The sequence below is a fragment of the Canis lupus genome, chromosome 16 (genome assembly GCF_003254725.2).
Source record: "Canis lupus dingo isolate Sandy chromosome 16, ASM325472v2, whole genome shotgun sequence".
Classification (NCBI taxonomy): domain Eukaryota; kingdom Metazoa; phylum Chordata; class Mammalia; order Carnivora; family Canidae; genus Canis; species Canis lupus.
The window spans coordinates 39,952,265-39,972,676 of NC_064258.1; the positions used below are offsets into that span (position 1 = coordinate 39,952,265).

General features: G+C 34.3%; 1 protein-coding gene across 5 annotated transcripts in view; it reads left to right on the forward strand.

Annotated features, from left to right (window-relative positions):
- Positions 1-20,412, forward strand: part of TUSC3 (tumor suppressor candidate 3) — a 287,831-nt gene that overhangs the window by 135,800 nt on the left and 131,619 nt on the right. For all 5 annotated transcript variants that reach the window (XR_007402703.1, XM_025474441.2, XM_025474284.3 and 2 more), the window contains exon 2: positions 15,997-16,166. Coding sequence is in view for 4 of the 5 variants with exons in the window: in XM_025474441.2 (XP_025330226.1) it covers positions 15,997-16,166 (170 nt within the window). In the remaining variant the exon portion in view is untranslated. The remainder of the gene's footprint in view (positions 1-15,996; positions 16,167-20,412) is intronic.

A 20,412-nucleotide genomic window follows, 5' to 3' on the forward strand; every position in this document is an offset into this window, starting at 1 on the left:
TGTATTCAAATGAGTCACTTTTTTATCCTACTGAATATTTCTGTGATGCTGTCTTGTAACTTTTTTTTTTTTTTTTTTGAGGAGGGGGAAGAATTAGCTCAACCTTTTTATAACAAATGCTCTTGAAAATTTAAGTTAACCGTGATGCCCTGAAAAGCTCCCTTCCCAGGAGCATTTTTTTTTCTGTACAAAGATACTGTACAATTTCTCTTACATAGTTGCGTTTTCTTCAACATGTAGACTCCCTTGCTTAACATTTTATATTTTCAAATGCAACATGTGCATTTGAATATTAGGATATTGATTGCAAGACTTTTTTTTATAACCTCTGAAACCAGTAAGATTCTGCATATGAAAATCACTTAAGATTTTGAGATAGTAAGTAGAGAAATAGAGACTTTTATTTGAGATATAGCTTATTATTTTTTTGTCATCCATTATTTAATCTGAATATAAAGGTCTTCTCAGGTTCTGTCATAATAGCCAGAATTAAAACTGTGGTTCTCACTGAAGTGTTGTTTTAATGTATTTTCAGAATATGTGGGAAATTTGACAGAAAAGGAGTTGTAGGATTACAGTAGTAAGATCATCCTTTGGTATTTTGCAATAATAAAAGCAAACTACTAATAATACTGCTTTATATTTGTATAGTACTTTATAATTTATAGGGATTTTTATCCTCTGTCTCCCATCCAAGTACTAACCAGGCCCGACCCTGCTTAGCTTCCGAGGTCAGACGAGATCGGGCCCATTCAGGGTGGTATGGCCCTAGATGGATTTTTATCATCTGTTACGTGTTTATCAATAAATCTATATGTTGTCAGGTCAGATGTTAGTGGATGATTTCATAGGTTCTAAGAGGTGAAGTGATTTGTCCAAGCGTTTCTGTTTAGTGACCAAAACTTAGCCCCCCACTCCCTTTTTAAAAACACTTATTTGTAGACTTTGGTTCTCTCAGGTCTGACTCTATGTATCAAGTTTAATCAATTATGTTTTGCTTGAGTGTTGAAGCTCAAAGTCTGCAAATAGAAATTTAGTAAATTATAAATTCCTTATATTTTTTAGGCATTATTTTTCTTGAATTTTATAATTTAAGTATAGAATTTTAATTCAGAACATAAAAGCTTTCTTTCCTGCTGAGGTACTTTTTCTGTAACTTTGTTCTTATCATTTAGGAATATGTAATGGTCAGTTCTTATGGGGTATGTAACATGCTCAACAGTACTTATATGGGGTACTTTTTAAAATTAGAAAGTTTATAAAGTATAACTATATAGTTTGATTTTTTTTCCCCCTGAAACTGACATCATCAGAATCCTAGCAGCTAGCCATTGGCCCCCCCTCGATTATTACTCATACCCATTCCCAAAGTTAATGACAGTCTTGACTTTTATTTTTATAGATTACCTTTGTTTTTGAATAGTTGAGGCTGTACTTTTCTACTGATCATTATATTTGTGAAATTCATGTTTTTCAAGTAGTTGTAGTTTATTCATCCTCATTGCTGTATAGTATGTATTATGTGAACATACCACAATTTATTAATACATTCTGTTAATGAACTTTTAGAGTTGTATTCAAACTGGAGCTTTTAAAAATAATGCTTCTATGAATATGCATATATGTGCCTTTTGGAGAACACTTTTATATGCATTTCTATTAGGTATGGATCTAGAAATGAAATTATTGGTTCATAATACATACCGTCAAATAATTTTCAAATCCATTGTGCCATTTTACACCTCCTTCAACTATATACGACATCCAGGAATTATCTTTTTTCCCTTGTAGCCTTTCTGGTGGGTGCATAGTATTATATTATGGTTTTAGTTGTCATTTACCTATGAATGATCATATGGAGCATCTTTTCTGATGTTTGCAGATATTTTCTCTTGGGAAGTGCCTGTTGAAATCTCTTTGTGCTTTAAAAAAAAATCATACTCTGCCTTTTTCTTATTGAATTGTAAGGAGTTCTTTATACAGTTTTCTTACAAAGTCTTTGTTATATATGTGTATTGCCAATATCTTGTCCCATCTGTGACTTGCCTTTTCCCTTTTTATGGTATCTTCCAGAAGTTAATAAAGTTCAGCTTACCAATGGTTTTCTTTTATGGTTAATACTTTTTTCTTTTTTTTTAAAGAAGTCTTTGCATATCCCCAAACCATGAAGATTCTAACTTACGTTTACTTCTAAATATTTAGTTTTGGGGATCCCTGGGTGGCGCAGTGGTTTAGCGCCTGCCTTTGGCCCAGGGCGCGATCCTGGAGACCCAGGATCGAATCCCACGTCGGGCTCCTGGTGCATGGAGCCTGCTTCTCCCTCTGCCTGTGTCTCTGCCTCTCTCTCTCTCTCTCTCTATGTGACTATCAAAAATAAATAAATTTAAAAAAAAAATTAAAAAAAAAATTTAGTTTTGCATTTCATATTTATGTCTGAAATCCTATCTGGAATCAAATTTTGTGTATGCTGTGATGTGTAGATCTAGATTCAAACCCCAATTTGAATGATCTGCAAGTATTATACATTTTCCTTTCTCTGAGTGGCATTTATGTAATTTTACTGGTTTAAGGTTGTTTATCTGGCCTAGTTCTTGCCAGACATCATACATGCTTTCAAAGAATTATTTTCTAGGCTTAGTCAGGGAATTAAATTAGAGGAACTTTTATAATAAAGTGTCTCACTGGGTGTAGAAAGGTCTAGTTTTGTTTAAATAGTCCCAATTTCTAAAAAAAAAATTGCTTATGTATATGCATATCATACAAAATACATATATATAATATACATATGTATGTATATCTCTATAGCGTACACACATGCATCCCATTACATGGAAAAAACAGCACAGGCATTAATAATAGAGAAGCCAAGTTTGAATCCCTTTTAACTAATTGATTTTGATAAGTAATTTAGGTTCTTTGAACCTGAATTTTTTCTCTGTATTGGTTTTTGATATGGCACCAACACATTAGAAGTACTTATTAAATATTTGTAACTTCTCATTTATTTGGAACCTTATATTATGATACAGATGATGATGGTATATTTTAAAAATAAATAAATAGTCTGTAATGAATGTGGTTAAGTATCATTGTCTGCCTCTATCAGTGTTAATATATTGACATTTGTGAGGTGGGGGAAAAATTTTAATCTGACTTGAATACATTTAATTTTTTTGTTTATAAATGTCATTTATGTAGTTAACATAGTTACCTGTATGCCTTCTGATGTTTTCTTGTGTTTTTATTGTGTGCGCAGATGAACAAATTCAGAAATGAGTAGAAGGTATATTTATACATATACATATGCATATATACACATATATGCATATATATACACACACACACACATATATAAAGATTTGTTTATTTTAGAGAGAAGAGAGAGGGAGAGAGCAGGGAGAAGGGAGAGAGGGAGAGAGACTCCCAAGCAGACTCCATGCTGAGCTCAGAGCCTGTCATGGGGCTTGGATTTCATGACTCTGAGATCATAACCTGACCCCAAACTAAGATCAGATGCTTAATTGACTATACCACCCAGGTGCCCCACAAAGGTATATATTTTAATTTCAATGTCTCTGACTTTTAGATTGTTGACTTTAAAGCAGGAAAAAGATGGTTTAGGTAGGAGATATAAAAACTGATCACTTCCATTCTTATGGGTAGAAAATGGAATAAAAATAAATAACCTAGTATATAGAAATGTTTAAAAATACTCAAAAGAAAAAGTAGAGGTCGTATTCTTTGCTGCCTTTTAATAGTGACTAATTTCTATTTTAGAAGCTTATAATTAGTGATATATATTTGTATATGCTATTTAAGCTGGGGTAACAGGAAAGACAGCCATATAGGTAGAGCATGACGATACAGTGTGGTAGGTGGTCTGGTAGTTTCTCAAAGGGGAGGGACTGACGTCCGTAGGGGGCTTTATGAGAGAATCCTTGAACATAGTTTTATTTTAGTTGGCCCTTAAGAACAAGGATAAATTTAACAGGCACTGGCAGTAGAAAAGGGTGAAGTACATATTTCTTCTGTGCTAGTCTGGTGATATAAAAATAAGTGCCATGTTTCTGAGATTGATTAAAGCAGTGGCTTCTCAACTGGGCTTTATCTTAGAACTGTACAAAAAATTAAGGAAAATACTGGTTCCTTGATACTCCCAATTCAAGGATAAGATATATGAAATACTGTAGGTAGAGAATAAAGTAACAGTTGGTGGTGAAACTAGTGAAATAGAGTTTAGGGCCAAATAGGATCTTGGTTCTGTGTGCCATGTAGATTTTCTTCTGTCCACTAGGCAGCTGCTGAAGGTTCTGATGTCCCCCCCCCCCCATTCTCTGTATTTTTTTGTATTTTTCAGGGAAGTTGGAACTTTAAAGCAATGTACTTTCCAAAGAGATACCTTTTTTTTAAGCATGCTATAATTTGTTGATTTATTCTGCGAATATTTATTGATGCATGCTATATACTAGGCACTGTTTTAGCATAGAATTAGAATTTAGGAGTGAACAAACAGACCACACACAGTCCCTGACCTTAAATAGGGAGGAGGTACATAAAATCAATATCCAAAATTGAATTCATTTCCTTACAAACTTGCTCTTCTATTTGTGCTTTCCTGTCTTAGTGAGTTAGGAAATTATTCACCTCCATGCTCAAAGTAGAAATTTTAGTATTATTTTTGGGATCCCTGGGTGGCGCAGCGGTTTGGCGCCTGCCTTTGGCCCAGGGCGCGATCCTGGAGACCCGGGATCGAATCCCACGTCGGGCTTCCGGTGCATGGAGCCTGCTTCTCCCTCTGCCTGTGTCTCTGCCTCTCTCTCTCTCTCTCTCTGTGACTATCATGAATAAATAAATAAAATCTTTAAAAAAAAAAAAAAAAAAAAAAAGAAATTTTAGTATTATTTTTTACTTCACCCTCCACATTTTTCCCCTTTTTTATCCCTTCATTATCACCAAGTTCTATTGATTCAGATGCTTACATCTCTCTCATCTTTTACTTCTCCCTTTGTACTGCCCCCGCTCTGCTCTATGCACTCATCATTTTAAGCTGACCCTACAGCCTCTCAGCTGACTCTTGCCTCCTCTGGTTGGTCCTCAACCTTGCAGCTTGAGGAATCTTTCTAAAACCAAGGTCCTTAGCCCTTAACTTTTTAAAATTAAGTATTTTATTTTTGACAAAAATTACTTATATTTAAGGTGTACAACAAGATGTTTTGAAATATACATTGTGGAATGGTTACCACAAACTAATTAACATATCTATCACCTCCCATAGTTACCATTTCTTTTATTGTGGTGAGAACACAGTTGACACTTTTACAACCCTGGGTTAGGGGGCGCCTACACAATTGGAAAGCCATAACTTGACTTCCCCAGACTTAACTACTAATAGTCTAGTTTCAGAAGCCTTACTGATAACATGAAAAGTTAATTAGCATATTTTGTATGTCATATGTTTTATATACTGTATTCTTATAATAAAATAAGCTAGAGAAAATTATAAGTCATAAGGTAGAGAAAATAATTTATAGTATATATCTAATGGCGGTGTTTCCTAGTCTGGCCTCAGCTCAAAGGCACCAGCTGCTGGGAAGGCCTGAGGGCAGTAGAGGCCTGGAGGTATAGTGCAGCTGCTCATCTACCTGGAGGTTTACCACCATCCAGTGGCTGCCAGCATCTGCAGCCATATGAGTGGGTGGCCTACAGAGGCTGCCAGGCTGAGGTGCCTCAGCAGGCAGGTATCTCGCCCTGTTTGGGAATGGCAGGCCTTAAGGCCAGGGGGGCAGCCCCTAAGCAGGAGGGCTTGGGGGTCAAGGCTGTTGGTGGGGTGTGAAGCCATCCTTGCCCTTTTCTTCAGACCAACCTGCTGCCCCACCAGCCTGGGGCATGCCCCCAAACCACTCCTGGTACAACTCTGACCTGTAGCCCTGTGTGGTCCAGCCCTTCAGGCTGCTAAAGGTCTCTGCAGGCCTCCCCAGGTACTCAGAGAGCATTAGGTGTTGCCCTTGTACCATTTGCCTGTGATTTGGTCATGTGGTCACCTGGGTAGACAGTTGTAAATACATGACTTACGGGTTTTGCTATTAACTCTTAAAATAAGCAAATAAATCAAAAGCCACATATAAGTGGACCCACCCAGTTCAAACCTGCTGTTCTAGTGTTAACTGTATTTGAGATCTGCTCTCAGCAAATTTCAAGTATATAATGCATTATTATTATTAAGCTTAGTCACCATGCTGTTTATTAGGTTTTTAGAGCTTACCTCTCTTACAACTGAAAGTTTGTACCTTGTGATCAATATGTACCCTTTCCCCCCAAACCCCAACTTCTTGGTAACCACCATTCTACTTTCCATTACTGTGACTATGACTTTTTTCTTCTACTTTTTTTTTTTCTTTTTAGATTCCACATGTAAGTGACATATTGTGATATTAGTCTTTCTGTATGTATCTGGCTTATTTCATTCTGCTTAATGTCCTTCAGTTTCATCCCTGTTTGCAAATGGCCAGATTTCCTTCTTTTTAAAGGCTAATGATAATACATTTTTGTGTGTGTGTCACATTTTCTTTATTCATTCATCTGTGAAAACTTTGTTTCCGTATCTTGACTTAACCTTTAACTATTTAAGGCTTTTATGATTTTGCCTCTATTTTCCTTATGGTACAGTTATCTCACCAACTACCACCCCCTCCAAGTCATCACACAACCAGTATAAAGAACATGTACCTTCATTGACAGTGCTGTTTTTAAGTATTGAGTACTGTTTAGGCTTCACGGAACATCATCATTTACCATATTGATGTTTGATTTTATGAATAAGTTTTGACATTACCTTTGTAAGTAGTTTTAAGTTTGTTTTATTTTAGTTAAGTAAAAGTTGTACATCTGTATCCTCGCCAACACTTTTTCCTTGTGTTTTTAATTTTAGTCATTCTAACAAATGAGAGGTGATAACTCATTGTAGTTTTGATTTGCATTTCGCTGGTGATGAGTGTTGTAGAACATATTCTTCTTGTGTTTTGGCTATCTATATGCCTTCTTTGGAGAAATATCTGTTCTGCCCATTTTAAAATTGGATTATTTGGGTTTTGAGTTGTATAGTTCTTCACATATTTCAGATACTAACCCTTTATCAGTTATGTCACTTGCAAATATCTTCTCCTGTTCAGTTGGTTGCCTTTTAGTTTTGTTGGGATTGTTTCCTTTGCCTTGCAGTACTGGCAAAGATGTGGAGGAAAAAAAAAAATCATGCACTGTGGGTGGGAATGCAAACTAGTGCAGTTGCTGTGGAAAACAGTATGGAGGTTCTTCAGAAAGTTAAAAATAGAAGTACCCTTTGATCCAGTCATTGTATTACTGGATCTTTACCCTTAAAAGTACAAAAACACTAATTCAGAGGGATATGTGTGTCTCTATATTTATTATAGCATTATTTGCAATAGCCAAATTATGGAAGCCACTCAGGTATCCATTAATTGATTAATGGATAAAGAAGAAATGATATATATAAGCAATGGAATATCATTCAGTCATAAAAAGAACGAAATCTTGCCATTTGTGACAATATAGATGTATTTAAAGAGTATAATGATAGGTGAAGTAAGCCTGTCAGGGAAAGACAAATACTGTATGATTTCACTCATATGTGGAATTTAAGAAACAAAACAAGTGAGCAAAGGAAAAAAGAGACAAACCAAAAAACAAACTCTTAACTATGGAGAACATAGTTTACCGGGGGGGAAGTGGTTGGGAAGATGAGTGAAATAGGTGATTGGATCAAAGAAGAGTACACTGATCCTCATGAGCACTGTATAATGTATAGAGTTGTTGAATCACTGTATTGTACACCTGAAACTAATACAACACTGTCAGCAATATTGGAATTAAAATAAAAAAACAAAGAAGTTTATATCTGTATCAAAAAAAGTTACACAGCTAAATATAGAAGCATAAGTTTATACCCATTATATTTCTACATATTGGAATAATAAAAATAATTAAGACACCTGGGATAAGAAGCTGTAAGAATTTCTTTTCTTTAAAAAGGGATCAGCAAACTATTAAAATTTAAGAAACATCACTCTATAAAGTCAGTGACATCAGGGACTTCATCATATTTACTCTTGCATTCTTAGGTTCTAATTCTGTGCCTGGCACATTGGAGATACTCAGTACATAGTTTTTGAATTAGAAAATGTTTCTCACATATAAATATGTACACTTTTGGAACCGTGCATCAGTTTTTCATGGTGTACTTCAGGTATCGTCTTGAGAATTTCCCAATGAATCTATCAGAATCTGTTGCTCTGAGAGTTTGGTCTGATTTTTCTTTTTCTCTCACCTTCATGATCGTAATCCTACTTTCAAAAATGAAAAATAAAAATAAAAAAAATGAAAAATAATTATTCATTTTGAAAATGTGCCAGTGTAAAGCAACACTAAACTTTAAGTTTCTATCTGAAGTTTGAGCACAGAAGTTTTCATTCCAACATAGGCTAACCAATAGGTAAAACTTGTGTGCATTAAAAAGTTTAGGGGCATAATGTATATTTTTTAAAGATTTTATTTATTCATGAGAGATACACAGAGACAGAGAGAGACCTAGGTAGAGGGACAAGCGGCCTCCCGCATGGAGCCTGATGGCGGGACTCAGTCCTAGGACCCCAGAATCACGACTTGAGCCAAAGGCAGACACTTAACCACTGAGCCACCCAGGTGCTCCACATAATATATTTCTGTATCATATATTTAAGCTTTTCTTTTTTCTTTTGAAATATAGTTTACCTTTGAATAGCATGGATTTGAACTATAGTTCCGGGTATACGTGGATTTCTTACAGTACTGTAAATATATGTTCTCTTTTTTTATGATTTTCTTACCATTTTTTCTATAGTTGGTTATAAAAATACAGTGTATAATATGTATAAGATACCAAATATTTGTTAAGGCTGTTTATGGTATCAATAAGGCTTCTAGTCGACTGCAGTCTATTAGTAGGTAAGTATTTGGGGAGTTAGAAGTTCTTGGCGGATTTTTGGACATGTAGGGGGTCAGGGTCACTAACCCCAGTGTCTTTCAAGGATCAGCTGTAATTTTAAACTTATAGAAAAGTTACAGAAATTATGTGGTGGTCCCATATGCCTTTTGCTCTGTGTTTCCCAAAGTTAATAATATGTACGATTACAAAAATAAGACGTTAACACTGGCTCAATATTATAAACTAACCTATAGACATTTCAGATGTCACTAATTGTTTGCCTTATGTCATTTTCCTGTTCCAGAAATCATTCCAGAATTCCACATTGTATTTAGTTGTCATGGATCTTTAGTCTCCTCAAAGTCTATGACAGTTCCTCAGTCTTTCCTTATCTTTCACGAGCTTGACATCTTTAAAGAGTGCTACTCATTTATTTTGTAGAATGTTACTAATGTGGGCTTGTGTGATTTTTTTTTTCATGATTTGATTGAAGTTATGCATTTTTGGCAAGAATACCATATAAATGATACGTTCTTCTCAGTAGACTGTATCAAGGAATACATGATGTTGATATGTCTTATTATTGGTATTGTGAACACCCATTATTTGGATAATATGCTGCTGAGTTTCTCCACTATCAGTACTGTTTTTTCTATTGATACTTAATAAACATCTTTGGGAAGATACTTTGAGACTATGCAAATAATTATTTCTCTTCAAAATTTTACCTGCTAATAAGCTTAGAACCAATTAGTGTATATTACTAACTGTGGTATTTCTTTTTCTTTCTTTTTTTTTAAACTTTTATTTATTTGAGAGAGACCAAAAAGAGAGGGCAAGTAGGGTAGAGGGGCAGAGGGAGAGGTAGAAGCAGACTGCCCCACTGAGCAGGGAGCCTGATGCAGGGCTCTATCCCAGGACCACAGGATCACAGCCTGGGCAGAAGGCAGATACATGACCCACTGTGCCACCCAGACACCCCTAATTGTGGTATTTCTATTACCCTTATTCCATTTATTATTTGGAATTTTTTTCTAAGGAAGAGCAATCCCTTTCTCCCGTTTATTTATTCAGTTATTTATATATATATAAATGTGGACTCATGGACATTTTTATTATATGGTTTAAAATTCAATATTATGGCCATTTTTGTTGTTGCTTATATTTTTTAGCTGATTATTGGGAGCTTTTTCTAGTTGGTTCCTGTGCCCTTTGACATGCCTTTCTTGAGCACTTCTTTACTTTCTGGTACTACAAGATAATCTAGTTGCATGTTGTTTTTCTCTGCTTCAGTCTTTTTTTTTTTTTTTTTTTTTATTCATGATAGTCACAGAGAGAGAGAGAGGCAGAGACATAGGCAGAGGGAGAAGCAGGCTCCATGCACCGGGAGCCCGACGTGGGATTCGATCCTGGGTCTCCAGGATCGTGCCCTGGGCCAAAGGCAGGCGCCAAACCACTGCGCCACCCAGGGACCCTGCTTCAGTCTTTTAATCAGCTGGTACTCTAAAGAAAAAAAAACCTCATTCTTTTTAATGGAGAATGATATTTAGAAACAAAAATCTTACTGCCCCGTGTACTCATTACTATGGGGATGTCATTGCTCCCCAGCCTTCTCATTGGACAGAGCTAGGATATATAAGTATACTAATCAATGTTCACATATATGTTCATTGTTATATCTGTATCTATCTATAAATATATGAATATATTTTTATGTGCATGTATGTATGTGTATGTGTGTGTATGTATGTATACATCCAATTGAATACTCTTTTCCAAAGTTATGTGTATATTATTGATTTGTAATACAGTTAGCTTTATTTTTTAAAGTTTATATTTTACTTTGCAACCTCCTCTCCCAATCCTGATTGATTTTTAAAAAATAATTTCTTAAAATTCTTTTTATATTATATGTTTCTTTGGGTTTTGACAATTGCATAGTTATGGTTCTGTCACCACAGTCACGTCAATCACCTCTCATGCTTACATTTTGGAAGAAAATATTAAAAGTTGATTTGTACTTAGAGTGCATAGGAAATTTGTACAGGTGGATTTTACTTGTTTGGTTCAAATAATCATATTAAGAGAGAAACTTGTGTGTTTGAGTAATTAAACAGGATTTTAGAACAGGAGGGAGATGCTTTAATGGCACCATCATTTGTTATTCATTGTGATGCCAGAACATGGATTTGTTTTTTCAGATTTTAAAGGATTAAGATTTTTCATATAGTAAATTGAGACTTTTTAAATAATAATTCATAAGATATAATCAAAAAGGTATTTTTTAAGTGTTACTTTTCTTATTGTGTCTCTGTTCACCTTGGTAAGCAAAAAGAAGATAATTTAGAAGTGATAAAATTTTATCCTAGTGCTGTGTTAATTTGATCAGTATGGAAAGGGTTTTATTACATATATCTAAATCTCTTCTATATAATAAATTGTGTTTGTAAGCAGATGAAAGCTAAAGGACATGAGATAACTAGTAAAAGACATAGAACTGGTATGTAGAATTGTGGAAAATTGTTCAATTTTGCCAGAAAATAAGTGCAGATTGAACAGTGAGATACCATTTTTACTTATTGAGTTAGTAGAGAGGGTATGAATGAGAATGAATACCCCACTCTGGGATAGTGAAACTCACTCAAAATACACGAGTACATTGCAGGTGGCATTAGCATTTCACACTGATACCATGCTTTTAAGAAGCATAGTAAGAACAAAAATACTGATATAGTTGACCCTTGAACAACACAGGAGTTAGAAGTGCTGACTTGCACAGTGTTGAAAATCTGAGTGTAACTTTTGAGTCCCTAAAACTTAGCTACTGTATAGAATGCAAATAGCATACAAAATATGTGTTAATTGCTGATGTCAAAGGTAAGGCTTAAAGTTAACAGAAGTCAGTTAACATATTTTGTTGCTGTTTGCATTCTATACTGTATTTTCAAAGTAATACATAAATTTTTATTAATTTTTTCAATATTTCTAAGCTATGCATTTTACAAGTTTTCTAAATTGCCTCACATCTCCACAAAATATCTCTCATATTTTTATTGAAAAAAAATCTTATATATAAGTGGGCCCATGCAATTTAAAACCTGTATTGTTCAAGGGTCAACTGTAGTTAGTCTGTCAGGCTGCTATACACTCAAGGGACTGATGGGTATTTTCCTTTTTTTTTTTTTTTTTTTTTTTTTGGTATTTTCCTTTTTAAAAAATATTTTCCAGGTTATTTGCAGTGGGAAAACTACATGTAATTAGAATTTTACCTTTTTCAAGGCATGATTATATAATAGTTGTATTTTGACATTGATGTTGAGGGTGACTGTGTACCTGAAACCTGTAACACAGTGGTTGTCAAGTTAGTTGTAGAGTCTCAAAGTCAGTGCTGGATCTGGCATTTCAATTCTGGAAAGGCTTAAAAAATTGTTTTAAATGGTATACTCCAGATACTAGATATTTTAGAATATATTGATTAGTTTTGTTTTTCCTAGCTACTTGTGGTGTTGTGACAGAATCCAGTTGTGAAACTATCAGGGGCAGCTGCCCGTCTCAGCCATTCAGAGGGTAATTATTGTTGACAAGAGGAAGTTGATTTCCGTACCCTCCTTCAGGCATATGTAGCAGAACCAGGTTTTTAACTTTTAGAAGGTCAATAAACAACTTGTATTTAGTGCTTGACTTGGTCTTTTATTTTTTTTTCAGATTTATGTTTTCAAATAATGTGATTTAGAGAATGTATTGATTGATATTTTTGGGTAACAAATCTCCATGGATGGTTCATGTTTGTGCACTTCTGAACACAGGCATTATCTGGACTATTTTTCCAAGAATGTTATACCAAACGGCCTTGAAGGATAGTAAATTGAGACTTATATTTAGATTTCCTTCTAAGTCTCAGGATGGATTTATTTCCTGTTCAGGATAATAAAGATGATTTTTCCCCTCTAGAGCAGAGGTTGGACAGGTTTGCTAGTAGTACCTTTAAAAGATTGGATTTTTTTTTTAACTTTTGAGTTTTTGTGACATAAGCCCACTGTTTGTGGATCATCTACCTGGGCAATTCCACATTAGCCCCTTGGGACTTGGGTCACAACATGGAGCTCATGGTGCCTATTCTATCATTAGAATGGATTAAGAAAAGATGTGTGTGTGTGTGTGTGTGTGTGTGTGTGTGTGTAAAATGGAGTCAGTTATATGATGAATTTAAAAAAGAATTCCAAATAATAGAAACAAACAAAAGCGGTTGCCAAGGGCTGAGCTGTACAAGAGTGGTGGTGGAAGGGGGCCAAGCAAAGGTTGGTAAAAGGTTACAGACTTTCAGACAGAAGATAAATAAGGTCTGAGGATCTAATGTGAAACATGGTGACTATAGTTAATAACACTGTACTGTGTAGTTGAAATTTTCTAAGAGTAGAACTTAAGTGTTCTCACCAAAAAAAAAAAAAAAAAAAAAAGGAAAGAAAAAAAGTTATTCTATGTGAGATGATAGATGTAATAATTAGCTAGGAGGAGGGAATCCTTTCACAATGTGTATATATATCCAATCATGTTGTATACTTTAAATATCTTATAGTTTGGTTAAATATCTTATAGCTTGGCTAATTATACTTGGTTAATTATACAATAACGTAAGTAAAGCTGGAAAAAATAACCTTGTCAGAGAAAAAAAAGTATATTTCTGATTCAGGATTTTTGTTTTTGCCACTATCCATGAAACTGACTTGCGATAACTCAAAAAATAGAAGTAGAGCAAAATCATCTGCCTTTCACAGTTATTTAATGCCATGATAGAAACATATTGATGTAATGATGTGATATTTTTAAGACAAGAACAAGTAGATTAAGATTGTTGAAGAAATACAGTTTTGAAAGGAAAGTGGATTTTTGTATTTAATGAGTAAAGTATATAGACTACCCTAGAACTAGCAGGTAAGTAGCTGTTTTTTAGACCAATTCCCTTTTGCCCTCATTAGTGTATTTTTATCTTGCTCAATTTCCAGTCTGGAGGTTTTGTCTCTACATCGAGGGTCACAGTCCTAATTATAAATAAAATATTTTATTTATATAGTATATATTTTATTATTTTAAAATTATTTTGGAAGAATTTATAGATACTGAATTGACTTGTTGAGTGTTAGGGTAAACAGTTGAAGATTTTAAAATCATATTAAATATACAACAATTTTTATAAGACAAACACTAGTAAATTATGCTTAACGTGGAAAATATTCTAACTTTATTTCTCAGAATTTAGACTAATAAAAGTCCTTCTGCTTAGTTTTTAATTGTTTTGTGTGTATTGATGAAGCAGAAAGGTATTTCCTAAAATAAGTTTATATAACTTTCAGTTTAACAAAAGTATTATTTTATCTTTGCATGGAAATATATTCATATTATATTTGCAGTCAGAATTAAAGGCCTACAATCAAATATAATCACATCCAGATAATTAGTTTGAGATTAGGATGAATTTCAACTGATAGCTTTTGGTTAAGGTAAAAAAAAAAAATTAAAGGTTTTATTTATTTATTCATGGAGACAGAGAAAGGCAGAGACATAGGCAGAGGGAGAAGCCGGCTCCCCGCAGGAACCTGATCCAGGACTCTATCCGAGGATCATACCCTGCCCTGAAGGCAGATGCTCAACCACTGAGTCACCCAGGCGTGCCTGTTTTTGTTTTTTTTAAGTAACGATTATCCCAGTAATTAGCTATAATTTCCTTTTTCATACTGTCAGTCTCCCATTGTGCACTTACCTGAATGTTCTTTCCAGTTACTAGTTAAGCATTCTGCTCTTTGACCAGGTTACTGCCCCTCCTGCTCTCCTCTCTTCCATTTCTTTTGATTTATCTTTTTTCTCTCTCAGGTCGGTGCAGAGCAATTCAGTATGTCTTTTAGTGTAACTCAGGGTAAGATGCCTGCCTCTCCCCTCTTCTCCTATTTTTTTTTTAAGCGTTATTCAGTTGTAATTGATATACAAAACATTGAACACATTTGATATATATATATATATATATATATATATCAGTGAGTTTAACATACGCACACATCTGTGATTCTCTGACCACAAAGTACCAAACACCTGTATCATCTTAAGAAATTTCCTTGTGTTATCTGGGTCTGTATGTTGTGGTACAAACACTTAACCTGATACCCTTCCTTTTTAATGTATTTTAAAGGTCACAATACTCTTTTGTTAACTCTAGATACTGTGTTGTACAACAGATCTCTTGAACTTACTCATCATACATAACTGAAACTTGATATCTGCTGAGCAACAATTATCCATTTCCCCTTCCCCTAACCCCTGACAACCACCATGTTTATCTCTGCTCTTATGAGTTTGATTATTTTTGATATGTCATATAAGTGGAATCATGCCATATTTGTCCTTAGGTGACTGGGTTATTTCACTTGGCATATGTTTATGTTTATCTGTGTTGTTGCAAGTAGGGTTTCCTTCTTTTTTTTTTTTTTTTTTAAACTGGACATGCTTTTTGAGAGCCTTTTTCCATTTGTTTTTTTATATAATAGCCAGAGTTTTTGCTGTATGTAGTGGGAGGATTAGAGAAAAGCATGTCTATTTCTTTTTTTTTTCTTTTTTAAAGATTTTATTTATTTATTCATGAGAGATAGACAGACACAGGCAAAGGGAGAAGCAGGATCCATGGAGGGAGCCTGATGTGGGACTCGATCCCTGGTCTCCAGGATCACGCCCTGGGCTGAAGGCGGCGCTAAACCGCTGAGCCAACCCGGCTGCCCAAGCATGTCTATTTCATTTTTCAAGTAGTCTATTTTATTTTTGATATCTGTCTTATAAACCTTTGCAATCGTTAGGAAAAATAAAATGAAATATTTTATGCATGTACAGTCAATTAATTATGAATACATTCATTAAAAGAATAACTTACAGAAATTAATTTTGGGTAAAACAATCTCATGTAACTCAGTTTACATGAAATACAAAGTGAAGAACTCTAGCTCTGTGTAAATTTAAATTCCTATGTTTAATTGCAGAATCTTTTAGCTGAAAAAGTTGAACAACTGATGGAATGGAGTTCCAGGCGCTCCATCTTCCGAATGAATGGCGATAAATTCCGAAAATTTATAAAGGCACCACCTCGAAACTATTCTATGATTGTTATGTTCACTGCTCTTCAGCCTCAGCGGCAGTGTTCTGTGTGCAGGTAAGTTATGTATTCTAAAAAAATTTAGAACAGTTATCCTTTGCTTGTATATTTATTACATATATGTAAATCTGCATAATAGAATTCAATAGCTGTTCGAGGTTATGGTTAGCTATAAGTGTACATTTAAAGGTAAGCTCAAAATCAGAGGTGCCTGGTGGCTCAGTTAGTTAAGCAACTGACTCTTGGTTTTGGCTCAGGTCATGATCTCATCAGTCCTGATGTTGAGCTCCGGGTCAGGCTCTGCACTCAGTGTGGAATCTGCTTGAGCTTCTCTCACTCCCCTGCACCTCACCCTGCTTGTGAGGGCACACTCATGCATGTGCCCTCTCTTCCTCTGTCTCAAATAAATACATTTTTATTTATTTTGTTTTTCATTTTATTTTATATTTTTAAAAGATTTTATTTATTTATTCATGAGAGTCACAGAGAGAGGCAGAGACATATGCAGAGGAAGAAGCAGGCTTTCTGCTGGGAGCCTGACTCAAGACTCGATCCCAAGACACTGGGATCACGACCTGAGCCAAAGGCAGACACTCAAACACTGAGCCACCCAGGTGCTCTCAAATAAATAAATTCTTTAAAAAAAAGTAAGTAAGCTCAAAATCAGTGTATTTTAGAAAATAATTTTGATAGACTAATATTCTTTTGTTGTGTAAAATACTTACTGACCAACTCATGTGTAATCATAAAATAGATTTGCTTCTTTATGTCCTGTATGAAGGTAAACATAGATTTGGTTCAAATATTGCCTTGCAGGTCATCTAATTATATTTTATGAGCAAAGAAGTCGTTTACTTAAACATATTCTATTTTAACAGTTTAACAGAGAGGACAAACTTTTACTACGGATCCATTTACTTTTCATTACCTCCAATGATAAGAAATTTCACCCTATGATACAGAAGTAAATCATTTGAAATGAATGAAACATTTTTTTAGTGAAAATGTACTAAAAATTCTAGAGAAGTACAAATACATATGCTTTAAGTTTTTTTCTGTTTTTGAAATAATTGTAGGTTCACAGGGAATTGTAAGAAATAATATAGAGAGATCCTAAATACCTTTTACTCAGTGTTCCTCAGTGGTAACATCTTGCAAAATTGTAGTATAATATCACAAGCAGGGTATTGGTATTGATACAGTTAAGATACTAAACAGTTCCATTACCATAAGAATCCCTCTTTGCTCTTTACAGCCAGGCTCACCCACCTGTTCCCATTCTACTCCCACTTCCTGAATTTGTACTCCCATTTTGTTGTTTCAGTAATGTGATATGAATGGAATCCTACCTTTGATCTTTTGGGTTTGGCTTTTAATAACTTGCCATAATTCCCTCAAAATCCATCCAAGTTGTTGCATTTGTCAGCAGTCATTCTTTTTATTACTGTGTAAAATTTCATGGTATGAATGTACTGCAGTTTGTTCAACTATCCATCTGTTACAGGACATCTGGGTTCTGGTATTTGACTATTATATATATTGCAAACATTCTGGTACAGGATTTTCCTATGAACTTAAGTTTTCATTTCTCTGGAATAAAAATATTTAAGTTTTCATTTCTCCATGATGGCTAGGTTGTTTGGTAATTGCATGTTTAGCTTTATGAGAAACTGCCAAAATGTTTTCCAGAGTAGCTGTATCATTTTACATTTCCTCTAGCAGTGTACGAGTGATCTAGTTTTTCCGTATCCTCACCAATATTTGTCACTATTTTACTTTAGTCTCTTTGGTAAGTATGTGGTGATATCTCATGGTTTAATTTTGCATTTTCCTGATGGCAGTGGTGTTGAACATCTTTCACATGCTTGTTATCTGTATGTCACATCTTTGATGAACTATCTGTTCATGGCTTTTGCTCATTTCTAATTGGATGTTTTACTGAGTTTTGAGAGTTTTTTTTTTATGTATTGTAGATACTAGTCCTTTGCCAGACATGTAGTTTTCAAATATTTTCTCCTAGTTTATCGCTTATCTTTCCATGTTGATGACAGATCTTTTGCAGATTTTAATTTATGAGTCCATTTACCTGTTTCCTGTCTTATAGCTTATTTTTGTTATCCAGTTGAACTCTTTGCCTAGCCCTATAACCCAAAGTTTCTTTCTCTTTGTTTCCCTGTAAGTTTTATAGTTTTATGTTTGCATTTTAATCTGATCTTGGAAGAAAGTATTTAATATTTAATTATCCATGATGGTACTAGCTGTAAGATTTTAGAAGATGTTCTTTATCAAGTTAAGGAAGTTCTCTACTAGTTTGCTAAGAATTTTGATCATGAGTGGGTGTTGGATTTTATCAAATTTTTTTAGTGTGAATTTCATCTCTAGGTCTTTTTAGTAATTGAGTTTTCTATATTGAACAGGCTTGTATTTTGGAATATATCCTACTTGATTATGGTATATTACTATTTTTATGTGTATCTGGATTCTGTTTGCTAATAAAAATCTATTAGAAATTTGCATCTAAGGTAATGATCGATAATGATCTGTACTTTTCATGTTTTATACTGCTTTTTTGTCTGGTTTGGTATTAGGCTACTCCTGGCTTCATGAAATGAGTTGGGAAATGTTTCCTCATTTAGTTTCCAGAAGAGATTGTGTAAAATTACACAACTTTAGAAGATTGTGTTAATTCTTCTTGAAATATTTGACGGAATTCTTCAGTGAAACCATCTGGGCCTTGTGACTTTAAATTACATATTTCATTGCCTCAATGGCTAAGGACAATTCAGGTTGTGTCTTTTTGGCTGAACACTTATTCTTCTCAAGAATGCTTTTTATGTGGTGCTTCCACATCCTGACTCTCTACATCGTATATTCATGTGTAGATTTTTAGATTTTAAATCATTGTGAATTCTAGTGGAAACTGAAGTTATTAGTAACATGGATTAATGAAAAAAAAAGTTTCACTCAGACTAATTTGCAGAAAGGTAATTTCAGTGTCTCAACATTTTCTAGAAGGATCTTAATATGATCCAATAATGATTGTATGTTGGGAGCATGTCTAAAAGTGGATAGAGATGATGGTGAGCAAAAGTATTTTGAGGGGCACCTGGTTGGTTCAGTTGGTTAAACTGCCTTGAACCTCAGGTCATGAGCAAGGTCCTGGGATCAAGCCCCACATCAAGCTTCCTGCTCAGCTTGGAGTCTGCTTCTCCCTCTGCCCCTCCCCCTGCTTATGCTTGCTCTTTCTCTCTTGCTTTCACTCAAATAAATAAAAATAAAATCTTTAGAGGAAAAGTATTTTGAAAAACTGCATTGCCGATGTTGCAGATGATTCTGTTTTTCTCCTATTTTATGTAAGGGCCAGTAGTCAAATTGGCATTAAGTTGTCAGAATTGGGCTAGCACATTTAGTTAAGGGTATACATACCTTCAAGGATGCCATAAAATCCTACTTACAAAAAAAACACCACCTTAATTGGCATTTTTGGCTTAACAGTTAAGTTTCCACTAAAACTAAGTGTTTTGGGCATCCTGTAATACCACATATATTTTAGGAAAATCATTTGCTCTTAAAAATTGAATATATTCATTTCCTGTATTTGTCCCTATTAAAAAGTTTATTTAATTGATCATATTTTTTGTAACTGTAATCCACAAAGACTTTATTATCCAAGTGTTTACTTCACAATTACATAAAGCTGTATATATTGTGATGACATAAACTATAACATATTGTTAAATGGTGTATCCTTTAGGTATTATTTTACTTAATGCATTATGTCATTAAATAAATTGCTGAACATGGAGCCTTAATTTTTTAATGACAGATCAGAATAATCTGTTAATTACAGTCTATTTTGTAATAAACTTTAAAACTTAGGAAAGTTTTAGAATTATAAGAGAAAAAGGTTGAAGTTATTAGAAAAAGTTAAGATAATCCATGGATCAAGGAAGCGGTGGGATTATTAGAGAAGAAAAAGTAAATGAAAGTTTAAAGACAAAAAGTAAAGAGCAGACATGGTTCCCATATACAAAATTTGCACCCCCTCCATCTGAATTCTGATTTAATTATTTTAGAGTAGGGCCAAAACCATTGACATTTTAAAAATATGATCTCTAGGTAATTCTAGTGTGCAACCAGTATAGAGAAAGGGAAGGTAAGCAGGTACATGACTCATAGCTTTTATTTATTTACTTTCATTGAGGAGTAGTGGGAATAGGAAGGCTTAACTAATTGAATGACCATATAGCATTGAGACTCTTTTTGAAACTATAATACCCCAATTCTTTGTGAAGAATCTATA